Source organism: Lytechinus variegatus, chromosome 3, assembly GCF_018143015.1.
Source record: "Lytechinus variegatus isolate NC3 chromosome 3, Lvar_3.0, whole genome shotgun sequence".
Taxonomy (NCBI): domain Eukaryota; kingdom Metazoa; phylum Echinodermata; class Echinoidea; order Temnopleuroida; family Toxopneustidae; genus Lytechinus; species Lytechinus variegatus.
The window spans coordinates 12002054-12029881 of record NC_054742.1 but is presented as its reverse complement, the minus strand read 5'-3'; the positions used below and the strand labels follow the sequence as shown (position 1 = coordinate 12029881).

At 37.3% G+C, this 27828-nt stretch overlaps 1 protein-coding gene and 1 long non-coding RNA gene across 8 annotated transcripts in view; both read right to left on the bottom strand.

The window, feature by feature from the left end:
- The window catches only part of LOC121410230, a 33628-nt gene extending 26624 nt beyond the window's left edge, over window positions 1-7004 (bottom strand). The window contains exons 1-2 of one of the 7 annotated variants that reach the window (XR_005969291.1): window positions 6772-7004; window positions 760-893 (exon numbers count right to left, since the gene is read on the bottom strand). This is a non-coding gene — a long non-coding RNA (uncharacterized LOC121410230). The remainder of the gene's footprint in view (window positions 1-759; window positions 894-6771) is intronic. The other 6 variants (XR_005969296.1, XR_005969295.1, XR_005969292.1 and 3 more) reach the window with 6 other exon arrangements.
- Window positions 7005-9766: 2762 nt separating this feature from the next.
- Window positions 9767-27828, bottom strand: part of LOC121410229 — a 54394-nt gene continuing 36332 nt past the window's right edge. The window contains exon 5 of the mRNA XM_041602169.1: window positions 9767-24916. Coding sequence (XP_041458103.1) covers window positions 15168-24916 — 9749 coding nt within the window. The 3' untranslated portion in view covers window positions 9767-15167. The remainder of the gene's footprint in view (window positions 24917-27828) is intronic.

Sequence of the window (27828 nt, the reverse complement as noted above, 5' to 3'; positions counted from 1 at the left end):
ATGAATCACCCCTTGTCCCATCAAGTAACGACACCAATATCTGTGCTTTGATGGACATTTACCCATATTTTCAAGGGTTACCTAATACCCCTTTCATAGTGCGCTTTTCCCCGCTGAACTTCGCCGGCGAAGTTTGCCAGCCAGCGAAGGGAAAGTGTCTAGTATGACAGGTAACCGGAGAACCTCTCCTCTTTGACGTCAGAGGTAATTTTTTTTCCCCAAAATCCCCTGAACAGAGATTCCGCGTGCTTGCTAGCTATTATTTCCGTGGCTAAATGTAAGAGGCCACGCTCATACAGATATATACTAATAATAACGCTACATATCTATGGCCACGCTTTATGAGCTATTCGATCATTCAATAGAGTTAATTTAAATACCCTCAAACATACAGTTTGTTTTTTTCACTTACGATATTTATCATAAAAGCATTATTTTACGTGCTGAAAATGCGCTTAAATATCAAAATACTTTTTTTGCCTCTAATATTTCGAGAATATGTTGTAATTTTTTTTTACACCTTTTGTAATCGGTAAGAAGCAATGTTTACAATTTTTTTTGTTCTAATTCTGCATATCACGTGCCGAGTGAACTGATCAGCAGCAGCAGATGCGAAGTGTTTACCTGCCGTCATCTCCAAAACTGAAAGTTTAATGTTAAAATTAATTAGGTATCTGCAATTAAGGAAAGAGTATGATTAAATTTAAAATTAAAATTTCAAAAAGCCGGCACTTTCATTGAAACCAGGTCTGCACTTACTTCCGCCCAAGCAAATCACCCGTCAACTTTCGCCGGGAAGAGATGTCAGTGTGAAAGGGTACATTTTTTTCTTCGCCGGGGAAGTGACGAATGCGTGCCAGAGAAGTTCGCCTGGGAAAAATGAAGAAGCCAGTCTGAAGGGGGTATAAGAAATTTTGCTACCGAAATGTTAAGCGGCTTATTTACGCATTCAAAAATGGTTGTAAACACCACAAACTGATGTAAAATGATACATACAATTACAAGCTTATCAACATATTACAAATTGTGATTTCCCAAAGATGAAGAGCCAAGACACAATGATATCTTCTGTGACGATAGTCTGTAATTAGTACTAAAAGAATATCACAAGTAGTTTGTATCATGGGCCCGGGGGGGGGGGGGGCCACTTCCATTCACGAGCGGATACCATGCGCGACCATGGGGTCTCGAAAAGCACCCTAAACATGTATTTTCCATATACTGAAAATGAACCCCTTATAACAAGTATTGCCTGGCGTGTAAAACCCTACCCTTAGCCACTTCCTAGGGTTGTTAGAGCTGGGAAAGTTGCCGAGGAGAATGTTCCAACTGTTTCATTCTCCTTTAATTAATAATGGTATTGTTTTTACTTGCACGCTGTAAGCAATTTTTTATCAGATAATGTACATACACTTGCACGCAGCACTTCACCAGTACGACAATACACCAGACGGTGGACTGTACTGTTTCCAGAAGAAGGTAATTATTTATTAATTCACAAAAGTATACGGGACTCACTCCTAGTACCAATGAGGTCCAAACATTACATGTATGGACCTCATAGGCGACATCAGTGGAATTGCGGGGTTAGAAATCTTTGAGTACAGGATATTTCGATATTATTTCACAAGTACGCTCTCTATTTCTTTTTTTGGCCAATATTATAATTAAGGATCGTAAATTCATTGTAAGCAACAAAAATAAAATGAAAGATATTAAGGGAAACTTACATTTTGACGACTTTTTCCTGATTTTCTTGGCAGTTGCTCTTCACTTCTGACTCGCGATCGAAGCTGTTATGCAGATCACGTGATACGCTTTCTCGTCAGGTGATCGGTTGGTTATTCTTTTCGCCAGACGTTGATAATGATATATTTCATAACGCTAGCATTCATCGCAAATTCAGGTGAAAGCGATTGGAGTTAACAGCGCAAGCTTTAAATCTTTCAAAAAATAAAGTTTAATTTATTGCATAAGTTTCGCGCCGGACATGAAGGATCATTTGGTCCCATATTGGCGTAATGCATAACAACGGGGGGGGGGGGGGTGTCCTTACCACTTCAACGACTATAGCCAGAAATTATGATTTTTTTTTTCTCAAACACAAAAATAATGAAAAAGGGGTATATCTATTTCGCTAGGAAAATTACGTGTTTAGGGTCGAATTTGAGGGGATGATAAAACAAGATTAAAATGTTTTATAAAGGATGTCCTTGTTTTCCCCAACACCTCGTGTTTAGAGTCCAATTTGCGCAAGGTGTAGAAGCTATAGGTGGGGTCGTACTAAGCCAATTAAAGGTAAAAAAGCCGAAGACCGAAGGACCCGTAACAATAAACATTCCTGTACTTGTGCATTTCAGGGAATATTTAAAGAGAATCGTTTTGTTTCCAATTCTTGTCAAGGGTACGGTACACGTCAATACTTGTTAAGGGGTGCATTTTCAGAATCAGGAAATTACGTGTTTAGGATGCTTTTTGAGACCCCATGATCGCGCATGGTATCCACTCGTGAATGGAAGTGGCCCCCGGCTTTAAAAGTAAATTCATAAAAATATTCCTCCTCGGGATTTGAGCTTTCTTTCATGAAATATCAATCTTTTTCGTGATTACCAAAAATACTTAGAATGTCATTTTTTAAAATCTTTGTATAAAGCTTTAGCTCATGCGTTGCGCCTGCAATATTTTAATGTTGAGATACAACTTTATGCTTTTAATGAATTCCTAAAAACACTAAATTCTCAGATCATTTGTCGCAATCGAATGATTGGAAATGAATGATTAATAAGTTTCATGAATAATGTTTAAAATGCGTCTCTCTATAAGTTTTGAATATTTAAAAAAAAATGTCAGCTCGTGCTTTTTGCTCGCAATATTTTGATTAGTAAGAAGTTCTTGTATATGCGAGTTTGATAGATAAATAGAGAGAGAGGGGGAGGGTCCCTCAGCTACTTGTCCTCGCTTATTCCAGTTTTTTTTATTATGCTCGTACGTGTTGTGAGGTTTTCAAAGTCTTCTTTTTCTCACCCTTTTTATTGTCTCGGAGCTTCCCTCTATTTCTTTGCTACGATGTATAGCCCTTCTTACTTGTTTCAATTCTTTTATGTTCTCATTTCACTGAAAACATAATTATTAAACTGACGTAGAAGACTTTACAACAAAATTTTGATATTGTTTTTTCTTGTTTGTTTGGCTTTCTTTTTTCTTCTCCTCATTTCTTGTTTTTTTTTCTTCTTAGTTTCCTTTTCCTTATTTTCTCTTATTTCATTTCATGAGGCATCCGCCAACTTATATACAACAACAAACATATTTAGAGGCCGATATCCAGTGAGGGGGCGTGGTGGTATGCCCCTCTAAAAAAGGAGGAAAATAGAAAGGAAAAAAAGAAGGGAAGGGGAAAAAATAAGAAAAAAAGAAAGACGATGATGGCAATGATGATGATGATGAAAATTATCTTGAGATGTAATTTTGTTAAGTTGTCTTAAAAAAAATAATAGTGCACAGGCGAAATCATTTAAAGTTTATTATGAAAATAGCAGAAAAAAATAATTTGAAAAATTGTACCGTTGCGTATCCAGTGGAAAATCCATCCCCCACCAAAAAAGAAAAAAAAGTGAGATTTTGTTTTGTTATTTGTGACGGCGTAGGTCTATGCGAGCAGCTATGGGATGGGAAAAAAAGTAAATGAAATGTCAAGAAATACATGATAATGACTTTTATTGTACATTCAGTATATCAGTAGATAACTTCATACTCTTTCCAAAAAAGAAAAAAGTCGGTATATTATGGACCATTAAACATGGGCAGTTGCTCTGTATATATTATGCAACTGCTCGTGTGTAGCGGTAAGTTATTCACTGATCTACATAATTCATGCGGCGCACGGCGCGTGCGCAATGTTTAATAATTATTGCTGTGAACACAATGAATGTCATCAAAAACATAATCTCACAGATCAAATAATGCCAGCTCGACGCGCAAAATCAGAAAAAATATATATTTTCTGCCCTGATAATTTGGTAACCTTATAACCTAACCCAATTTCTAAGTATTTTAAACATAAACAGGATAACTACAGACAATGATTTAAATTAACTTTATATTCTTTTGCGAAAATGAATATGAAGGACAGCTTTTTGATAAAGAACACAGTTTTAGAGTGTTAGAGCGCGATTTATACCTACAACCGCTAAATCCTGTCACTGTCGGTATGAAGCAGTGATTCCATCAGCTTACGGTAATAATTTTTGCAACACGGGCGCCAGTCCGAGAAACAGACAGGCATTTGCCCAAACGGACAACATCTCAACCTCTGCTCATTTCTTTTTGCACGGGCACATAAATCTCGACGTAACCCATCACATTTCTCCCTATTTTCTCCTCCCTTTTATTTTCCATTAATTTTTCTTTCGTTCACTTTTTTCTGTCTTCTTTCCCCAATTTTTTTTACCCATCACATTTCTCCCTATTTTCTCTTCCCTTTTATTTTCCATTAATTTTTCTTTCTTTCACTTTTTTCTGTCCTCTTCCGCTTCTATTTTTGTTCTCGTCTCACCGCTTTTCCTCATCCCCCAGCCTCCGACGCCCGTGCAGATTCGCAAACAATATCAAGAGTATGTCTACTTGCAAGGGCGGAAATCTCTCCCCAAAGGTAGGGGGACCAGGGGCTGGAAAATTTGACAAACAAACAAACAAAAAAAGAAGGTTTATCACCCCCTAAAGAAGGTCATCTTAACCAAAAGAAATTTGACAAGCAAACAAGCAAAAAAAGGGGGGCATCCCAAAAGTAAGATCGTCTCTTCCAAATGTTTTATTTCGATTTTGAATGAAATGACCAAAAATAGTAGGGGGATATTTCATAATGTGCCCCCTACTATTTTGGGTGAGGGGTACATGTCCCCCGGCCCTGGGATTTGCGCCCATGTGGGTGGGGGTGTTGCGCCTCCCTATCGGGATCATATCACAGCGAGTATACACTCTTCCATATGGAAGAGTGTTTACTCTCTGTGATTTCGATCTCACACATATGAAAAAAAATAGAACAGCTAAGCCTTGATCACAGGCCAAAATGCCTAACGATTTCTCCGCGGCATTAACAACTCTCGTAAGGGGCGCTCCATTTATAAATAGAGTTGCATGAACAGCTGTCTATGGCGACAGAATCGTAGGCAGAATTGTTGCCAGAAGCGTGGGAATTTGGCAGAAAATTCAAGAAAAGAACCGGTGAGTACCGATTTAAGAGTAATTATATACTCATTAACGTTTATTGAATCATAAGAATAAAGATTTTTTACGGAAAGAAAGCTTAGTTCTAAGCTAGGGCTGCCCAAATGCGCGTGAGTGGAGTCCCAGTTTCTTAACACGGGTAAGTATTGCGGTGTCGCCTAGAGTGACGGGACTAACGTTAGGCCCTAACTTTATTTTAAGTTAGATCTAGGCCCTACCACTCATTCAATGAACAAGGTTATGATATAACCTTGTTCTCAGTTATATCTCCATGTGTGGCAAAATAAGGGTGGCAATGTTTGGCTTATTTTCCCTTTTCCTTTGGGGCAAATGCTTGATTTTTTTACACTGACAGTTTTCATTACACCTATTATTCATACAACTTGGCTCTTATTTAAATTTGATTCTTTAAATCATTTTTTTCTTAATTAAAAATAGAGGTAAAAAAAATGAAAATTTTCTTACCATATTACTTTCCACCAATAGAGGGCTTACACAAAAATATGCCCAAAATTCAAGTTTTTGAGCGCTCTGGTGAATACAAAAATTATTCCCAAGTTACTAATGAAAAATAAATTGCAACTATATTGAAATTAGTAATTTTGGTCACAAAAGTGATATTTTAATGATTTTTTAAAGTGGGTGCTCTATACAGCATTGGCATACCATAGTCCTACCTGTAGATTCTCCTCAGGCCAGATGGTAGCAGTGAACAAGTGGGCCCTACTAGATCTAGGCTAACCCAGGGGGCTACCGGCCGCGTAGCGGTCGGGAGCCCAGGATCGATCGTACTTGCAATTTGGCATACTCACCTGACAAGCGTGAAGTATGGTCAAAATAATTCTCCGAATAGTTAAAAAACAGAAATCAAGCACTTACCACAATTTATGGATGATGGTCTAACGAGTGGCAGTTTTTCTGACATCTGGGCACAGACTGGAACCTCAAAAAACGAAAAGTTCTCTCCTACCCCCGTCTCGATCGGCCGTTTTTGTTATGAATTGTAACAAAATGGCCGATCAAGACGGGGGTAGGAGAGAACTTTTTGTTTTTTGAGGTTCCAGTCTGTGCCCAGGTGTCAGAAAAACTGCCACTCGTTAGACCATCATCATGATCATCTATCGTGGTAAGTGCTTGAGTTCTGTTTTAACTATTTATTCGGAGAATTATTTTGACCATACTTCACGCTTGTCAGGTGAGTACCGGTATGCCAAATTGCACGTACGATCCTGGGCTCCCGACCGCTACGCGGCCGGGAGCCCCCTGGGTTAGATCTAGGCCTAAGTTAAATAATAATCATTGATAATAATAAAACATGAACATCATCAGGCATGTCAGGAGAGGGAGTTGTAAACAAAGAAAAAAATCTAGGCAGGAATAACCGTCGTTCCTGGGGATTTATTCAACAATTTCTGACATTTTATTTTTACTATCATCATGATCATCCCATTCATTGGGAGTGGAGCCAACGTAGTTCAGCGGAACAACCAAAAAGGCAAAATTACAGAGTTTTGGTCTAAAAAAAATCATGAAATTTTCTAGGCCTACCTGAAGTGAAGGCTAAAATCAAATAAAGGAACGCCTTAAATAATCAAACAAGTGGAGAGCCTCTGGCAGTCTCACCTGAGCATAATGCCTGAAGTTACGCTAAACTTAAGCTTAGGACAGCGCAAAATCGGCGATGCAGGCGTTACTTGTATGAGGCCGGCCACGTGCGCTGATCAGATATAATAAGCTGTGTCGTATAAAGCCACAGATGGCGCCAGAGCTCTTGCTGCGCATATATATCGGAAACTGTACCGTCTCCCAATAATTACTATATTTGTGCATGTCTTCACGCTTGGATAATCAGTAGGCTAGGCACTGACGGATCCAGGGGGCCAAATTTGTGATGTAAAATCTTGCACATGCAAGTGTGCCCCCCCCCTTGAGATAGAGCACATCATATTTTAATCGGGATTTTAACGGGAGTGTATCGTTCATACACAAGTGAGGACGTCTTCTTTCTTTTTGCTTGTCAAATTTGTGGACGAATGACCTTAAATTTTTTGGTGAAAACCTCGTTTTTTCTGTCAAAATTTCATCAGTAAAATGTGCCCCCCCCCTGGAAAATAATGGATCCGGTCCTGTCAGAGATTAAATTTTGATTTGTGCCAGTAATCAGTAATACCTTGGTCACATTTACGGCGGCCGTACGGCGAGTCGGATTCTGCCGTTTTAACATTTTTTTTGTACCAGCTTCATATACGGTAGGTGGTTTGAATAAAAATGAATAAAACGACTGTTTTCGACGCGCCGTACGGCCGCCGTAGAACAAATGTGGCCAAGGTATAAGGGCGCATGACTGCAATGAATGAATCAATTGATGACCATGATACATACAGTATTTGCACATTCTTTTTATTCAATGATATAAACTTTAGAGCCGATACTGAAGCCGATAGTTACAATAAAGTAAATTATTGAAAAGGTGTTTTGAAATGGGTAAAAAAAAACAGTACTGGTCTCTTTTATTTGAATAAAAATATTCATGTATATACTCTATACACGAAGTTTTACAAATTATAATTCCATTTGCCTTTTTTTTCATTTCCTTTACCTCTCTTATATTCCTTGAAGGATTATGACGTCATTGACAATGGGGGGGGGCTGGATCTGCCTTATGTCGCCGCCCGTTTTTCATTTTTTTTTATTACATCAAGGAATTAGACCGGGGGGGGGCAGTCAAATATATTGCTGTACAAATGCGTGAACAAAAAAACGCGTTTAAAGGTCAAGTCCACCACAGGAAAATGTTGATTTGAATAAATAGTGAACAATCAAACTAACCGCTGAAAATTTAATCAAAATCGGATGTAAAATAAGAAAGTTATTACATTTTAAAGTTTCGCTTATGTAAAAAAAAAAGTGATATGCACAACTCGGTGACATGCAAATGAGACAGTCGATGACGTCCCTCGCTCACTATTTCTTTTGTTTTTCATTGTTTGAATTATACAATATTTCATTTTTTACAAATTTGACAATATATAGACCAACCTGACTGAACCATACAGTATGAAACGATGCTAAATCCATATCAGGGAGGAATTATGGTTGTTTCACTTGACAAAATGAGGGGAAAAAATAGAATATTTCATATAATAAAATACAAAAGAAATAGTTAGTGGATGATCTCATCAGTCTCCTCATTTGCATACCGATCAGGATGTGCATATAAATGTTTTGTGAAATTAAGCGAAAATTCAAAATGTCATAACTTTCTTATTTTACATCCAATTTTGATGAAATTTTCAGTGTTATGTTTTTTATTCGAATAATCTTTTTGATGGGGTAGACTTGTCCTTTAAAGGGCTTTTTTTTAGTTTTGGACGCGGGCCGCGCATAAGTGCATCAAAAACGCTGTTCCCCCCCCCCCAAAAAAAAGAATTGGTTTTGAAAGACTGGTCAGCCTAGGGTCAAACGTTTTAGGGTGTTTTTTTTCCAAAGCTTACTTTTTTTTCTTTTAAGACTATCCAAACGTATTTAGGGTATTTTTTCCCCAAACTTTTTCCCCGGGGTCATGTCTGGCCACAACTCGTTTAGGGGCCAAAATGTGTAATTAAAGCCCGCGAAAAACTTTAGGGGGTTATTTACACACAGAGAAAATCTTGTTTAATTAGGGGGTGTTTGGAAATAATTTGGTCACGATATGTACAGCAATGCATTTGACTGCCCCCGGGGAAGTAGATTCAACCTATATAACCACAAGCTCTTCATATATACTTGTTCGTGTTTCGACCCCAATTTTGTCTCATTTTTAAGTGGAGAGTGAAATTCTTTTAAAATAAAATTGATGAACTTTGCATCCATGCAGATGCTTTTTAATAATTGTTGTTCAGGGGCCGCGGAACGGTTTTCAGAGGGGTGGGGGCTGACCATGCAAAAGATCACAATCATATGGTGATTTTTACATTTTTGGAAAAAAGTGGGGAGGGGGGCTGAAGCCCCCCGCCCCTGCTTCTTGGCCCCTGTTGTTTAAGTTCGGATGTCACATGTTGGGGAAAAAAACCCACCTGATTTGCACCGTAGATCGCGTCACCAGTCATACCATGCCTTTACCCCGACACCCCAAAACTTGGCTAGGAAATACGATCATTCTTTAACTTCCTATTTAACATTTCACTATTTATTTATTTTTTTTACAGAATTACAAACATTGAAATTGAAATGACAATTTTCTCCTCCCCCCCCCCGGATATTCCTATATAACAGGAACGCTTGACAGGTATGTTTTAGGTCATGTTTAACTTATGAACAGCGCCTATAAAACCTTGCCCTAGATCACTCAAAACCATTCTCACATGCAGGGGCATCGATCCATTTTTCAGATTAGAGGGGGGGGCCCAAAATCTTGAATCAACTTTCCAGGCACTCGATCACACAAACTCACCAACCCACCCACAGACATAGGCCTATATATATAGGAACAAATTCTTTTCACTCTTGCATTTTCAAAATCAGTTGTTTCACAATAATAACAGGAAAACAGTCACCTGTTTCATGGCAAATGTTTATAATATCCAAAATAAGGTGAACAATTGATACAAGATGCATGTAACTTTACAATCTATATACATGGAGGCTTTTTATTTTCTGGCGAAACATAATACCAGAGTATCACATAATTGCCGTGTGACTTAATTTTGTCATAATCATTCAACAGAGCATATCAAAATCAATAAAAACCCCACTTCAGTTAAATAACAAAAAGCATTACATTCTGGAGATCAGAACAAATAAAAATAATAATAATTTGACTTTAAAATTCATCGCATGTACATTTTCTCACTTCCAGAACTATGATAATAAAAACAGTAACACAACATAAACAAAATATCTTCCTTTCTTTTCTATGTATACATTACAGAATATGATGCAATGTTGTAACACAAAATCTTTGTGCATGTGAATGAAAATAAACCATTTACAATATGGATGGATTACATTTGAACATATACTCACAGTTGAAAACTTTTCATGTAGTTTCCTTCATTCAGGGGTCCCAAGACATACAGGTTCATTGAATCTATTTTACATTTTTCAATTAATCCTTTTATGTTAGGGGCCTGTTGGAATGATGTAATATATACAATGGCATACTAGACCCAAAAAACATGTTGTATATGTACACAAGATATATTTGTTACACTAACAAGTATGTAGTAACATCAATGTAGGGAAAATAAATCAGGTAATGGGATTTTAATAATTTCCTTAAAATGAAGCCTCTATTTACAACAAATATGCTTATGACATGGATTCCCCCCCCCCCCCCGGCTATGGTTTACACAGTACCCCCAAAAATGTTAAAATTAAAAAAAAAACATTAGTGCTCAGAGAGTATACTTATGTCTTTTTAATTCATCGTATGATACCTCATTATCAGTCATTAGTCCTTTAAATAGATATCACATTAATTGTATAAATGTACACAAAAACTAGTAAACACTTGAGACTAAAAAACAAAAAAATACAAGTAAATGTACACATGGCCTCATTATGCGTGAAAAATGCAAGTATACAACTTAAATACAACACTTTTACAAATCTAAATGAATGTAAAATAATGTTCATCTACAAGAACCATAACCTAATGAGTAATCACTGTTATGAACATTACCTTTTCATATGAATGGATCAAATTGAAATTTTACTCTTTCATTTAGTCATGCAATGCATACCAGAAATAATGTAATGGGCAAAAGGAAAGGAAAAAAATATCCATTCTCAATGATGAAACTTGTTTAATTATATTTCATAGCATTCTGCCATCACCATTATCAGATATGATTCACATGTAATAAAAAAAATACCTATGGCAAATGCATCCAAAGATTGTGACATCACTGAGATACGAACATGTTTATGTATGTACAACTTATTACTCTACAGATGAAATCATCAAAATTTGGCAACAGTTATAACTCATCATTTTAGAAAAAAGATTTGTTCAAATATACATGTAGATGGAAATGTATAGTACATTCAAGAAAAACAACACAGTGACATTAAATCAATAATTGTTTAAATTATGTCCAAGATCAAATTGCATTCCACTATTTGGCAGTAGACGTCTTTGTTGCTTATCCATCTATACAATGAGGTATACAAACAACATAACAGTATAGCAAATGTATACTCTTGATTAATGATATGTTGAATGGAGAGGGCACTCAAGCAGTCGATGAGTGACTCTCAACATTATCACAACATTGTGAGCAGCAGATGGCAGCATATGACAAATCCATGTGCAATAAAAAGCACTATACTATGTTAGAAATTCTCTCTTAAGTGCAATGTCTCTTCCACCTTCTCAAAATAGTTACTAGTATTTAGACAAGACATCAGTAAACATAATATGTACAACATTTTTTTTTTCCAAATCAACCATCATTCAGAAAATTGATATTCATAGCTTCACCTTTCATACAGAGGGCAAAAAACAACACAGCTGAGTAATTCCGTAAAATAATCAACCTTATTGAATGCAAGACATTCATTTCATCACATATTTACTGAACTTTAACAATACACAAGGCATGGTCATATCAATTTTTCTAAGAACTTGAAAAGCATACAAATTGATGAAGGTCCCATATATACATGTAGGGGTAAGATATACATACTGTTATACGAGTCAAAGAAAATAATGCATTACATATCAGTCACTTCCTTTGATCTACATTCAAACACTTTCAGGATAATAGAAGTACATGAAATATAACACAAAACTCATACCTTAATTACACTCTGTTAACTTGAAGAATGAATGAAAATACATAATAAAAATAGAATGCATACATATTATGAGCTGACTAATTAAAGAAACTGATAGGTTGCATTTCTTGAATTCCAGAACTAAAAATAGTTCATGCAATATAGCAGAATAATGGTGATATGTATATAATTACAGGGGCCGTGGAACGTTTTTCAATGTGGGGGGGGGGCTGACCATGCAAAAAAAATTACAATCCTGTGGTCATTTTACATTTTTGTACACGGTTTTGGAAAAAGTGGGGGGGGGGGGGCTAAAGCCCCTCAGCCCCACTTACACAATATACCTAAATTATATTAGGATTCACAAGTACAGTGATCAAAAATGCAATGATGAATATGAATTCATCAACACTGCATCCAGATAAAAAAAGTTTCAATGCAAACATTCATCTAACACATAACACATTAAATACAACCAATACAAGATTTGTTTTGACTTCTATGTCAAAACAAAGAAGTATCACATCATACAAAATAATACACCTTGTCAAGGAGATAAGTAAAAATAGAACTCACGATGTACCTTTGGAACAGTACAAAGTTAAAAGGTGTGCAGAATCATTCAAATGCCCAATCAAAATGTTTATATTACATGTCTTTTGTGGATAGTGATGTTATTTGATAAACCAACCTTGTATACAAACCATGAGGAGTCATTGGCAAAGTTTTCACATACATGTAATCGAATAATGACTGGTCAGGTGAAAGATTTCAGCCAATCATTTTATTAGGATCTTAATCATCATTTTGTATAAAATACTAAAGCTTTATCATTTTATAATACTAGTAAATCAATACTTCAAATTGAAAATTCTAAAAAAAAAAAACTGCAAAACAACTAAACCCTATCAGGATATACCTTTGAACAAAGTACAATGCATACAATTTAATGAAATCTATCAACTGCTGCAAATTTACACTAGAATCATATTCATATCTTTGGCACAATTTGACAATCATATCACCAACAATGGGAGTCATAGTGAGACTTCATTAAACCTACTTGATATTAATACACTCATGAAACAGTATGAGAATGTTCAGTCCTGATAGTAATATACAAGTTCACATGATTAATTATAATAGATTCATTGACAACTTCTATTAAAATATCCAAGCAAGAGATCATTTGATCTTCCACTCATGGTTTTCTGCAGAATTTAAACAGAAGTTACAGGTTATGTACTTTAAAATATCACTTTCCCTCCAATGCTTCACTCAGTTATAAACGCAAATCCTGTAAGTTCTACATGCGAGTGGGTTTTGAAATTCAACCAAGTAAATATACATGTATAAATTCCAGCTGACAAATTTAAATATTCCAGACCTTAAAATTTCAACTCTTCAACTCTGACACTTTTCTTTACTTATTTCAATTTTTTATGACAATACATTTAGAATATTTTTCATTGTATCATTGTAAAATGAAGCAGAGAATCAATATGATCATCAAACAAATGTGAATATTCAATGGAACTCATGAACAAGTGACACTTCATGCAAGCAACAATGTGAGAACTTGCATTAAAACCATATAATCATGACAAATAGAAAACATCTTAGGAACTCCACTTATATGGAGAATATACTGTACATCACATGAAATATATCATATACATACCAACATAAACTCAGTAAAACCACAGCCCCATTGAAACCTTTGTATATAACATTGATTTAAAAGGAGAATTAGTTCATCATCAACGTCATACAATAAGAAGTTTGAACTAAATAAAAAGCAATAACAAATTAAAAATATATATTTGTGCAGTGGTGACACTGATGCATCAAGAATGATGAGTAATTGAGTCACATCTTTGTGATCCAGTAAAAACCTGTTTCTTGATAAGGATACTCCCTCAGGAGTGGATGGTGCCCTAAATACGTGGAACGGTGATGGATCAAATGACCATGGTATTAACAATGTAGAAACACATAGCATGAAGCACTATATAAATGCTAATAAAACAAGGGATATCACATGTTAAGATTTTATCAACACAAAGTGAAGATTATCATGAATGTTGATCACAAATATCACTCCCATTATTTCCGAAAGAACAGAACAAGACTGAAATGTAAATACATCACAAATTGATCTAGGGCATATGTAACATTTTTTTGAAAAAGAATGTAGATATACCCATTTTAGCCCAAACATCCTGAAAATTTCAAATATAGACAGCAAAAATAAAAATCATAACAACTATATTAAAACTCTATCATCAAATCCAGTTAAGGAAAGTTGCATGACCTTATAACATGGAGACTGGGAGTGTTTGTTTTTAAATTTCTCACAAGTTTTCTTTGTGTTAAAAAGATAGCTTTGTCATTGTCATTAAAGGTTATTTAGGTTGAAGAATCAGATGATTGCTTAACTTGAGCTGCCCATAAAAGAACAATGTTTGATGTTTTACTATCTACAAGAGTTTATTCTTCTTAAGTGGTTGGGAGTCAATCGAGGAAGAAATAGTTATATTCCATATTTCCTTCATTTGATTTCACTTTGGGTCTATCCTCAACCTCAGAAGCCCTATGAAGTTTGTCTTCATTTGACTTAGGACTGTCTTGAGGACTACTGCTCATTCATCACCACAGGTTCTCTTGCATCATCAACTACTTGGAGATTCACTACTTTGTTCAAACATCTGATTACTGATAGCAAAATCCTGAACAAGTGTGTTTGAAGTAAAGAATCATCACTTACAACTGCTTTAGTACAATTTTAATTCAGTGTACTACTTGTAGCTTCATAGCTTATATCTGCTTGACATTGGTTGGATTCCGTTCAATTGTATTATCAGAAAAAGGATTAACAGTCACAATTTTCCCAGTGTCAACCACTTCTCTCAGAGTCATGTGAAGGTAAAATTTGCGTCTCTGGGCATTTATTTGGTTCAAGGTCATCATGAGGTGTATGACTTCTTGAAGTATCAATTTGTGTGGTTTCTTCAACATCATTCACCTTGGAATTTCTTCCTTTGGTTGTTTCTTCAATATTCTGGCTATCAATAGCAGAATTTTGAGAAAATTCTGAGGAAATATCAAATCTACCTGGAACGTCAGTAGAGGGCAAAGCTTGGCAAGGTGCTGTGGCATCAGGATAACTCACTCTTTCTCGAGTTTCACTTCCAGACATTATTTGACAAGGTTTCTCCTTCAATAATTGATTCACTATCTGTTACTTGGGTATTTGCTTCAATGGTTACCTTTTCTGCACTCTTCTGGCTACTAATATCGTACTTCTCCATTAAATCTGAAGAAAAATCACATCCACCCAAAGTGTTGATAGAGGATTGAGTTTGGTAAGAACTCTCATTTCTGTCTTGGGTTTCTTTTCCAGATTCCACTAATGACTGTTCAGTTTTGTGAGAGTCATCAGAATGTACAATATCAGTCTCTGGGGCATCTTCAGGTGTTTCACATCTTGAAGAATCCTTCAATATTCTATCTCTGTAATTCTTTGATTCACCATCTGCTACTAGGGAATTCCTTTCCATGGTTATTCCTTCGTCACTGTTCTGGTTGCCAATAGCAGAATTCTGAGTAAATTCTGACGAAATATAATGTATACTACTAGTACTTGAAATATGAGCAGGGGGCAAAGCTTTGGAAGGTGCTGCAACATCACACAAACTCTCACCTGTATCTTGAGTTTCTTTTCCAGAGTACACCAAAGGCTGTCCATTTTTCTTAGAGTCATGAGAACGTACATTATTAGTCTCCAGGACTTCATTTGATTCCCAAACACCTTGAGATCTATTACTTCTTGAAGTATCATTCAATGCAGTTTCTCTGTCATCCTTTGATTCAACATCACACAATTGGGAATTCACTTCCATGGTTGTTGCTTCAGTATTCTGGCCATCAGTTGCAGAATTATGAGAATCTTCTGAGGATTGATCAAATCTACTTGGAGTATTGTTAGAGGAAATAGTTTGACAATGTGCTGTAACAGCAGAAGAATCCTCACCCCTAACTTGAGGGTTATCCCTGTTGTCTACAACTGACAGATCATTCGTCCGAGAGTCAATAGAAGACACAGCTTTAGCATCCAAGCTTTCATCAAGAAGACGTTCTTTTTCGAAATCATCTTCAAGCATATCATCATCTAAATCAGAGAAAGTCTCACTGTTATTCACTTTCCCCAAAATGTTACCGTCATCATCAGGGACAGGAAAGGCAGCAGAGGGTGCATTTTCTGTGACTGAATCGTCATTTTTGTGCATTTCATCTGTACTTGTAGGACTAATAACCTTCTTGGCATTAGCATCTTTACTATCAGCAGGAGTGGACAAATGATTAAGGTTGTTAATAGTGACCTTTTCTTCTTCAACAGACGGTAAGCTTTCTTCAGTCTTTACTTCCTTATTTGCAGCTAACTCTTCAGCTTCTATTGGCTGACAAGATGTACTTTTGTCAATATCAGATCCACATGGAATATTTTCTACAGCACTTTTAAGGAGGCTGACTGCTACTTCAATCTGGTCAACATTATTGCTTTTCTTTGTTTCTGTGTCCTCCTCAGCAAAAGTGATCCCTCTTGGAGACCTGGTTAGGTTTAACTCTTGCTGTGTCACTTCTGTCATTGAAATATCTTGGCCACTGTCTTCTTTGTGCTTAACAGAATTTACAGTACTATTGTCTCCAATCTCATTTTTTTTCTTTTCAGGGGAAGAATCAGTTGTAACTCTCTTATCTCTCTCTAATGGGTCTTTGACAATGTTATCTAATTTGGCATTTGCATCACCATCTCTATCTTCTGTCCGGCCGAGATTTTGAGGGGATCCACCGCTAGGACTAGTCTCAGAGTCTTTCTTTATGTCAATTTCATTCCTCTTAGACTCCTCATCAGCCATTATTTTACAGACACTGTCACAAATGTTGTAATCGACAAGAACAACAATTGTTTTCTTATGTGGGACTGACAGACTTGTCGCCTGAGAAATTGCGGGAACTGGATTGGTTGAGACTGTTTTTCTATCACTTTGTTTCAACAGAGACTTGTCCTTATCATGGAGATTATGGATCTGATCCTTTGACACTTCTTGCGATTTACTATTTGATGAAACTTTTTTCTTATCTTCAATTCTCCTTACACCTTCCTTTGATGCCTCTTTCGATCTACTTCTTGTTGTAATTATATTCTTACTCTTCTTTGATGCCTCCTTAGATTTACTTCTTGTAGTAACTATGTTACTTTCCTTTGATGCCTCTTTCAATTTACTTCTTGTTGATATGTGAGACTGCCCAATATCTGCAGGTTTACGACTTTCAACAGGCAAGACATCTGTTTTTTCTTTTGGCTTCTGGTTTTGCTTTTTATCATGCTTAGAATCCTGTTCTTGTTTGTTTCTTTCATCTGATAGTGTTTTGACATTTTCATGTTCAGAAGTTGGTGACATCAAAGCTTCCTTTGGTATCTCAACCCTTACTGATTTGTGTTCTCTGGTACCCTTCTTTGGGAATGATAACTGCTGTGCTATCTCATAATTCTTCCTAGGAGAACATACAAGCTCCCACTCTTCATCTTTAGCCAGTTCCTGTATGTTTCTGATTTGGAAGTACAGATTTTTCATTTCCTTGACTTTTTCTGGATGGCTTGTCTCGAACACTTGTGGATTGGCATGGAATTGGGATTGTTCTTCTAGGGGGAGAACCACCCCCATAACACATTTCAGAGCAGCACATCGATTGTACACAGGTATGAATATCTCATTCTTGACCTTTTTCTTGTTGCTTTCATCATCTACTGACTTCAGATCCTGGATTTCTTTGGTGACTATCCACTGAATGCATGACCACATATTTTCTCTCTCATTTGAAGGAGTCTTTGTAACTTTATACACTGTTCTCTGCATTAGGTCCATTTGAACTTGTAATGTTGGAGGAAGGTGATTCATGTCTGACTGCTGAAGTACTACGAGCTCTTCTGAGGTAAAGAGATATCTCAAAAGAACCCTGACCATTGGAACTAAACCAACAGCTCTTTTGACACAAGCTAACTCCTGTATCACAGCTTGAAATAGAGGTGTTGCTGGTGAGGTGGAGGATGCTTGCTGCTTTGCTTTTGCCTCCAATGCAGACACAGCCCTTTGAACAAATGCATCAGCTAAACTGTCCACTTTGAACCTCAGCTTCTCTGTGACAAGTTCTTGCAATTCCACTGTTAGATTGTAGATCAAAGTCATCACTTCTTTCCTGTCAGTGTTTCCCTTTGAAGGGAATGATTTCTGAAAAGCAGCTATTACCGCATCTACTTTGCTTCCTTTCAGTTTCTTCAATTTTGAAGTGTCCATTTCAATTCTTTCATCAGCTCTGAATGCCTCCATCAAGAGAGATCTCATTTTCCTAACTTTTTCGTCCAAGTTGGGCATTGGTGGGTATGGCTTTGGTTTGTTGAGAACCTTCACTGCTGCCTCATCTTCAACTAATTTTTCATCCATATTCTGGGTTAACTGTTGTCCTAAAATCATCAGAGTGTGCATTAACCTTTCCTCAAGACGATCATAGGCAGCTACTTGTTCACTACTTGGCACATTGTACAAGAGAAAGAATGCACTCTTCAGCATCTCAATGCTGTCATCAAGAGACAATGCTACACTCTGACCGTCAAGCAGTTTGGCTCCAAAAATGTGCATTATCAGTTCATCGATTATTTCATCTTCTTCCAGCTTATATGCCTTCAGATGTTTGTACAGTTGCATTAAAACTGGTCTTAGGATATACCAATCCAACGAGTCTCCTGTGGTGTCATCAACTGGTTTTATTTTGTCTTCTGAACTGCTTGATCTGTTACACTGGCCATCTCCATTAATAGAGTTTCTATATCTTGCAGAATCAACCGCTTTCATTTTTTCTTCAGTGTTAGTTGTAGTATTATGCTGGCTAACATCGCTATCGCTCGACCTTGACATCGCAGTGTCTACTTGTGTCCTTTTCTTATCAGTATTGCTAGCCCTTTTATGCTGTCCAACACTATTAGAAAAGGTTCTTGATCTTACAGAATCAACTGGCTTCACCTTTTCTTCAGTGCCACTTGTCACATTGAAGGCTTGTGACTTTACAGAATCAGCAGGTTTGAATTTTTCTTCTGTGCTGCGTGTACTTTTCTGCTGGCGAACTCTTGTACCTAACGTTTTTGATCCCACAGTATCAACTGCTTTTATCTTTCCTTCATTGTTGTTTTTCCTTTTACCCTGTTCATCATCATTATTGAAAGCTGGTGACTTGACAGAATCAGCTGGTTTCATATTTTCTTCTGTGCTGCTTGAACTTCTATGCTGACCAAATCTTGTACCTAACATTCTTGATCTCACAGTATCGGCTGGTTTCTTCTGTTTTTTACTGCTGCCTATTCTATTACCCTGATCCTCAACATAATTGAAGGCTTGTGACCTGACAGAATCAACTAGTTTAACTTGTTCTTCAGAGCTCCTTGTCCCTGTAGGCTGATTTTCACGGATATTTGAGTTTCTTGATCTGACAGATTCTGCTAATGCAGAAGTGGGTCCTCCTGACGCAGATCTTGTCTCAACTGTTGTATTTTTTTCACTTGCTGGTTCAGAAGGTTTCATCATCTCTTGGATGACACTTCCATCTTGAGTTCTAGGAGTGGCATCTTCATCTGATGATTCTCCACCTTCTGGATAATTTTCCATACTATCTATCCAGTCTTCTTCATTGTCACTTACAAAAGAACCAGAACTATCCCCATCATCCCCACTTTTGAAGGTATAACCTGATATCTTATTCAGATAATTGATTGTCCTCATTGCCTGTATCCAAGCATCCTCTTTCTCTAAGGGTAATACCTCATGAATTTTGAAGAAGAGCTCTTGAAGCAATTTCATCTGGGAAGGTATCATTTCATCTGCATCTCCCATAAGATCCTCTGGTTTGAAGAGCTGCTGAACTAAGACTCTTATCACAGTTACAGCATTATCCTTACTCTGCATGACTGGACTTCTGACATCATCTGGAATTTGCTCAGAAAGAGCACTGGGATTGGTCTGGATCAATGTTTCTACTTTCTCATCTTCCTCTAGAAGTTGTTGTCTAAGCTTCCTATTCTTCCTGTCCATTGTGTTCCTACAAATCTGCCACATCTTTTCTTTCTTGTGTGCTGGGACAGATGCTACTGTAAAGACAACATGCTTCAGGACATCCATCCGTTTTGGATCAAGCAGCAGCCATCCAGGAGAGCCAGAGCAACTACCAAAGGCAAGTTCTTCTGTGCTAAAAAAGCATTTTCTCATATGATCAGATATGAACAAGCACTTGCCCACCTCACCAGATGGAAGCCATGGAAATTCTTCTTGAATGAATGCATCAAGATTTCCTGGATTTTGAGATTTTGATTTGCTCTCCTGATACAGAGTTGCACCAGCAGCTTCTTCAACAGCAATTTTCTTTGACTTCCTTGTCCATACATTATACAACAAGCTCCTATCCTCTGATGACACATCTTTAATGATTTGCTTGATCAGTGTCCAACAATGGTCCTTTTCATCTTCATCATAAACCTGAGAGAATAAAATTTCTATTTCTTTCCTTTTTTTCTTGTTCAGAACCATGGTTCTTGCTGTACTATCAATATCTGCTTCAGTCAAGATACGTTGAATCAACAATCTCATCACAACCTCCTTGCTCCACTTGTAGCACTTCATCAAGCTAATAGTTGGGTCTTTAATGTCTCCCTTGTTTCTTTGCCTCTTTAGCATGCTATCAGCTTCTGCTTCATCAGACATATCCTGAGACAAATTAGTCTTGTCTTGCAGCTGGGTAGACTCAACTTTGGACTTGATATCTGTAGTCTCAGCACCTTCTTCCTCTTCTACATCGATTCTAGTTGTTGACTTTTCATACAGTTTCCCGCTTTCTACAAGGGAATATATTGTCTCCAATGCCTTGATCCAACGATCGCCTAGCTCATCTATTGATATTGAGCATATGCTCCAATATACAGCTCTGATCAACTTCATCTTGCTTGGAGACCGGAAGAGAAATTGGCTGAAATCTTCATCTTTGCGCATGAAATGGTTCAACAATTTCTTCAGAACTTCTGTGTGATCTTTCGCACATAGCAATAGATCTCTACGGAGCCCACCAGGGATAAGACTTGTACAAGAGATCATATGAAATCCTGTTTCAGATTCTTTTCTTTGCGTCTGACTTCTGAATTTTGGGCTGATGAGGACTGTTGCACATTCTAGTTCCTTCTCCACTCTTCTATCCTCGGTAACAAATTGGAAAGCTTTTGATTTGAGGGCTTGGTCAATTTCAAGATGAATTCTATCCCATGTTCTCTGATGTGATGATTGAGCAACACCAGCAATAGCGAATGTAGTGTGTTTAAGAACATTAAGCCTCTTAGGGTCAAGGGCACACATTCCTCTGGTACCAGAGGTATTACCTGTCAAAAGTTCTTCCCTAGAAAATAGTTTCTCCATTAACCTAGAGGCTATATACACACATCTCTCAAATTTATACTGTGGGAGATTCTTTATATCATCATCCAGAAGATCTTTGCACATCTTGGATCTCTCAGCCACTGAAAATACTGATTTCTCTATAGTAGCACTAGTAGGTACTTTCAAACTCTCTTCCTGAATGGGGTCTCCAGATCTTGATATGTATCCACACTGTTTGGCACATTTCTCTACTTCCAATTGTAATTTATCAGCTGTTTGTCTGCCCCAATACTCAGAGGTTGTTGCTTGATAAAGATCTTTGATGTGTTTGATCAAACAGCAAGATGCGGCAGAGTCAGCAGGATCATAAAACTGAGAAAATGCAGTTTCGTAAGCTTTCATTTTGGATGGATCCAATGATTTCAAGTTGTTAGAACATCCAAGGAGTTCTTCTTCAGTGAAGATGTTTGCAGCCAGAAATCTTACAAGAATTACAGGATTCCATGAATAGCACTGGAGCAATCTCATAAATTGAGGACGTAAAGTGAATAGTGCTTCACTTCTTTTAGCTGTAGGTCGAGATGATGCATCCTTCCGTGAGATACTCTTCCCATGCAGAGTATTTGTTTGGTAAGTTGTATCTTCATTTCCTTCTTCGCTGCCTTGCTTCAGTCTCTTACATTCAACAAACTGCGTCTGGATGGGTCTTTTCCCTACAGATTTACCTCTTTCACTAGGACGAAGCTCTGATATTTCATTAGGCAGAGTTCTTCCATTCTTTTCCAGTCTTTGGCATGCTTTGGTGAAGTATGCCCAGAAGAAACACCATAGTTCACTGGGTGCTTCATCACCTTCAGGAGGGAAGATTGTGTAGAAGACTTGTCGTATGATGGCAATTTTTGACTTGTCAAACAGCAATTTCTTTTGTCTCCTCCTTTCATGAAAGTTGATGATTTCAGATACAGTGTATACATTCTGTGTAATAAACTCGGCAGCATCCCCCTTTCCAACATTTCTCTTGATACAGATGTCTTTCAGAGATTGTGTCCAGATAGCTTCTTCTTCTGTCATTACATGTGATCCAAGATTTGACTCATTAACTGGTTTCCCATGAATCAGCACCACTGTCTCTCCCTCTTCTGTTAGCAGAGTATGAGATAGTTTGTTCTCTGTATCACTACTCACAGGTCTCTGTAATGTGACAACATCTGTCCTTGTAGAACCTGGATCAATACTTCTTGACTTGACAAAGAATGGTTCATGGCCTTTATTGGTGGAGCTAGTATTGCTGGCACTGGCTTTTTGAGACAATTGATCAGGTGAGAGGTTTGCATTTGGTGTTGAAATACCGGGACTATCTGTCAAAGACTTTCCAGTATTCTGTTCTGATTCCTCTGTTCTCAAGTGCTCCTTCTCGTAATGCTTTCGTAGTTTTTCCTTGCGCATTTGTAGCTCCTTTAGCTGTTTGTATTTATCAGTCACAACAACTTTACCAAGCAATGTGTTCCTTGCTAGCTGTCTCGTCTTGTCAAAGACCTGTGCAAGATGAGCCCAACACTGATTCCATAATTTCACATGATCTACTTTACCATCAAAGTATAAGTCAAAGTAAACATGTCGCAGTATGGCCATCTTCAATGGGCAGAAAACGATCTGCTTGTTTGTTTTTCTGCTATGTGCATACATGACATCATCTTGAGTGTACAGTTCCTTTACAATAAGCTGCACTGCTTGTTCCCTTGACAGTTTTTTCATATAGCAAGTGTGTTTCAATTTCTCCTCCCATTTCTCTTCATTTTGTGTCATGACATAAGATCCTATTTTTTCAAGTGACATACGACAACCTAGCGGTAGTGGTACCTTCTTTCCAGTCTCAGTTTCTGCTGTTAACATAGATGGCAATCGATTAGTGTGATTCTTAAGCAATTTCCAGTTCTTTGGACGTTCAGACCATACTGATCCAGTACGAATGAAAAAAGGAACGTAGTCATCATTTCCTTCACTTTCATCTTCTGAAGAAGAACAAGAAGATGAGGAGTTTGACATTTCTCCAGCCAACATGTTTTCATCATCAGAATCATCTCTTTCATTCTGTTGTTGTGTGTCCATCTGACAAAGAGATGTTCGAGGAACATATATCAGAGACATAAACCTTCTGTTACTTTGCATCAAACTGTGAACGCTTCTTGCTAACAAAGACCAACAGCAAGCCCATTCTCTTTCTTCTGTTACTAAGTTGCAAGATGGAAATAAGGTGAAGTAGGCCAATCTGAATTTTGTAAGCTTGAGAATCTTGAAGGGAAGCTTTCTAATGGACAGGCAAACAGGAATAGATGCAAGATCATCCTCACTAAATATAATCTTGATAAGCTCATTCACAGCTAATTCTCTTGCTTGAAAATCAGAATTTCCATGGATGTTGTCTTTAATATGATGAATTTCTGCAACTTCATCAGCAGAAAGCACTGTTGAGCCTAGTTTCTCCTTGTAGCACGGACATCTCAGGAATAATTTTGCACCTTCCTTACTATATTCTTCTTTGATTCTGATATTGCTCACATGGTTCTTCTCCATTTTCTCTTGCACAACTGATAATGTGCTGCTGGGTGTTTCCACCAAACACTTGCCAAGCAGGGACATCATATACTTCGTACATCTTTTCCAAATTTCACACTGTACTTCTTGAGTGTCATGTGGAAATACAGTAAACATGCATTGTCTAAGAAAAGCAAGATATATCCCTTCATATTCTGGGTGAGGATTCTGAACATTGCCATCTTCTGTGATAATCTTGTTGAGTATGTGCTGCAGGATAGATTCTTTCTTGCTTGTATCAGTGATGTCTTTCACAACCTCAAGATGAACTGCAATTACCTTACTCATGACATAGGCACCTAGATTTCCAGGGAGCATATTTTCAAAACCATTGCTTTTCTTGATACCTTGTGCTTGTTTTAAGTCTTCTTGTTTGAGGGGCATGTTGGTAGATGATGATTCTTGCTTTATATTCCCTTTTGACTCATTTTGCTTTGCAAGGGATTTGATCCTCACCTTGGTCTCAAGCAGCAGACACCTGAGAGTTGCAGATTCTGCTTCAATTCTAGCAAGAATATCATTGAGGAGTACATGACCTAAAAGCCATTTCTTCAAACTATCCACTTTTGTAATTGGAGAAGTCAAGGTACTAGACCCATCGTGGAAAACTGCAAAATATGCTTGTCGCACGAACGCAAACTTCACACCAAGTCCTGGAATTTCTGGCATTTCTTTTGTTTTGGCGATGATCAAGAGTTCATCATAAGACAGGATTGCCTCAAGAAGATGTGCCAGTTGTATCTCTCTTGACAAAGCTTGGTCATAAGAGATGCAGAACTCTTCCAACATTCTGTTCTCAGAAGCAGTCATCACATAAGCGCCTAAGTGGATCTCCATTAAGTAATTCCGGCAGGCTGAAGCTTTTTCTGAAAGTAAGAAAGGAAAAATTAACAAAACTTTATTTTAGGGTTTCCTTTTTTTTCACTGATACTGTATTTCCAGGTCAAATGTTCATTAACAAGGCAAAAGCGATTTTGTGTCACGCCCAGTTATGGAAATAACCAGAAATATTGTGATTTGCAAGGGCACGCAACAGAATTGTATCGAAACTTCATTGTGAAATGACTGGGACGGAATAACACTTGTCATAAAAGCCTTGCACGTAAACTTTAACATTGACCTGAAAATCACCTTTGACCTAACCATGTGACCTCCAACTGCAGCATAAGATGCACGTCCCCAAAGTCTATCTACCATCCAAGTTTGGTTGAAAAGTCACTTACGGTTGCGGAGTTAGGTGTCATAAGAGAGTCTTGCATGTAAACTTTACCATCAACCTGAAAATGACCTTTAACCTTACCATGTGACCTCTGACTACAGCATAACATGCAGGTCCCCCGAGTCCATCTACCATCCAAGTTTGGTTGAAAAGTGACATAAGGGTCATTCCATCTGGATTCACCCAGTGGTTGCACCCGACCGTCTCAGAATTCGTTGTAAATTGGTAAACATAAAATTCAACATGGCCAAAGCACAAAACATAAAAATTATTCAAATCGGTCCGTCGGTTCTCGCGCTACAGCCCGCCCTTTTCTCCTTGTTTTGACAAAAATGGGCGTGACCTTCAACTTTCAATGGCCATTGCGTCATAACGTGTTGACCAATTTTCAAGAAAGTGGTACTATTTAATAGGAAATTCAGAGAGGAATCCAAAACATGCATCAAATAATGTATTGAAGCGATTTATAAGGTCGTGACCCTTGACCTATTCTTTGACCTTGAATTTGACCCCCGGACAAATAATTTTTTGACTTGATTTTCGTGTATGTTAATTATTTGTATGATATTGACAAAATATGTTAAAACCAATGATGATATTTTATTTCTTCACCTTTAAAAACTTCCAAAGATACCATGAAATTTCACTCTAGTCCCACATACTGATATTCATGTTAGTAAAGTGTTCAAAAGTTACATGATTTCTTCTAATCTTAAGTCACAGTATGCAAACACATTAAAAGAAATTAAGCTCATCAGTTCACAAATGAAACATTAAACATTTATGCTCATGAGTAGGTATCTGTTTAGGCATTTTGATGTTCAGCAATATATATCATATATGTATATATTCTTCTTAGTAAAGTGTTTACCCGGTACTTTTATCATCAAATTGTTGAGTATATGCTTATTTAAGGATCCCTAATATACATATATGATATATATTGCTGAACATAAAAATGCCTAAACAGATACCTATTCATGAGCATAAATGTTTTATGTTTCATTTGTGAACTGATGAGCTTAATTTCTTATCATGTGTTTGCATACTGTGACTTAAAGATTGGAAGAAATCATGTAACTGGTGAACACTTTACTAACATGAATATCAATATGTGGGACTAGAGTGAAATTTCATGATATCTTTGGAAGAGTTTTTAAAGGTGAAGAAATAAAATATCATCATTGGTTTTAACATATTTTGTCAATATCATACAAATAATTAACATACACGAAAATCAAGTCAAAATATTATTTGTCCGGGGGTCAAATTCAAGGTCAAAGAATAGGTCAAGGGTCACAACCTTATAAATCGCTCCAATACATTATTTGATGCATGTTTTGGATTCCTCTGTGAATTTCCTATTAAATGGTACCAGTTTCGTGAAAATTGGTCAACACGTTACGACACAATGGCCATTGAAAGTTGAAGGTCACACCCATTTTTGTCAAAACAAGGAGAAAAGGGCGGGCTGTAGCGCGAGAACCGATGGACCGATTTGACTATTTTTTTTTGTTTTGTGCTTGGGCCATGGTGAATTTTATGTATACCAATTTACAACGAATTCCGAGAGGGTCGGGTGCAAAATTGTACTTTCATTGGGTGAATTGGCATGGAATGACCCATATGGTTGCGGAATAAGGTGTCATAAGAGAGTCTTGCATTTAAACTTTAACGTTGATCTGAAAATGACCTTTGAACTAACCATGTGACCTCCAACTGCAGCATAAGATGCACGTCCCAAAAGTTCATCTACCATCCACGTTTGGTTGAAAAGCGACTTACGGTTGCAGAGTTAGGCATCATAAGAGAGTCTTGCAAGTAAACTTTAACGTCAACCTGAAAATGACCTCTGACTTTACCATGTGACCTCCGACTGCAGCATAACATGCAGGTCCCCCAAGTCCATCTACCATACAAGTTTGGTTAAAATGTGACTTACGGTTGCGGAGGTATGTATCATAAGATTTGTGAGGGACAGTCGGCGGACAACATTTGGATTCCTAAGTATCACCTTCACCTCTGGTGGGCAAAACAAAAACTTAACCTTCTGTTTAAATTTAATGTTGACGCTGCCATCAGAAAAGCGGCGCCTCTAGTCTGACCAAAATATCCTACCCTACCAAATCGGCTCATGCGATAAAGCAGGGCGAGTCGTATACATACTACACGTAAGGTATTGTTGAGGTTTCTGCCATCAAATTAGTGATTCTGAGACAGGATTCGAGATTATCTTGAGTATGGGTAGCTAAACAACATCAGCCACGCCAGAAAGGGTATCAGCAGAGTAATGTACAGCTGACATGGATTGGCTTGAATCATAACAGTAAGTGATCATTATTTCATATGACATGTACTCCTTGGTAAGCTTGATATCTGCTCATAATTCAGGGTGAGGGTCATGATTTTAATCCGCCCCCCCTGAGATCTCTGCTTGCGATCGCACGAACGTCGCAAAAATTTGCATAGTAGTAGTGTGCGATAAAATCTACAAGGCTATGTGATTAATTTTTTTGAAAAAAATAAAGACTTTTCAATGAATGAATTATGCAAATTCAT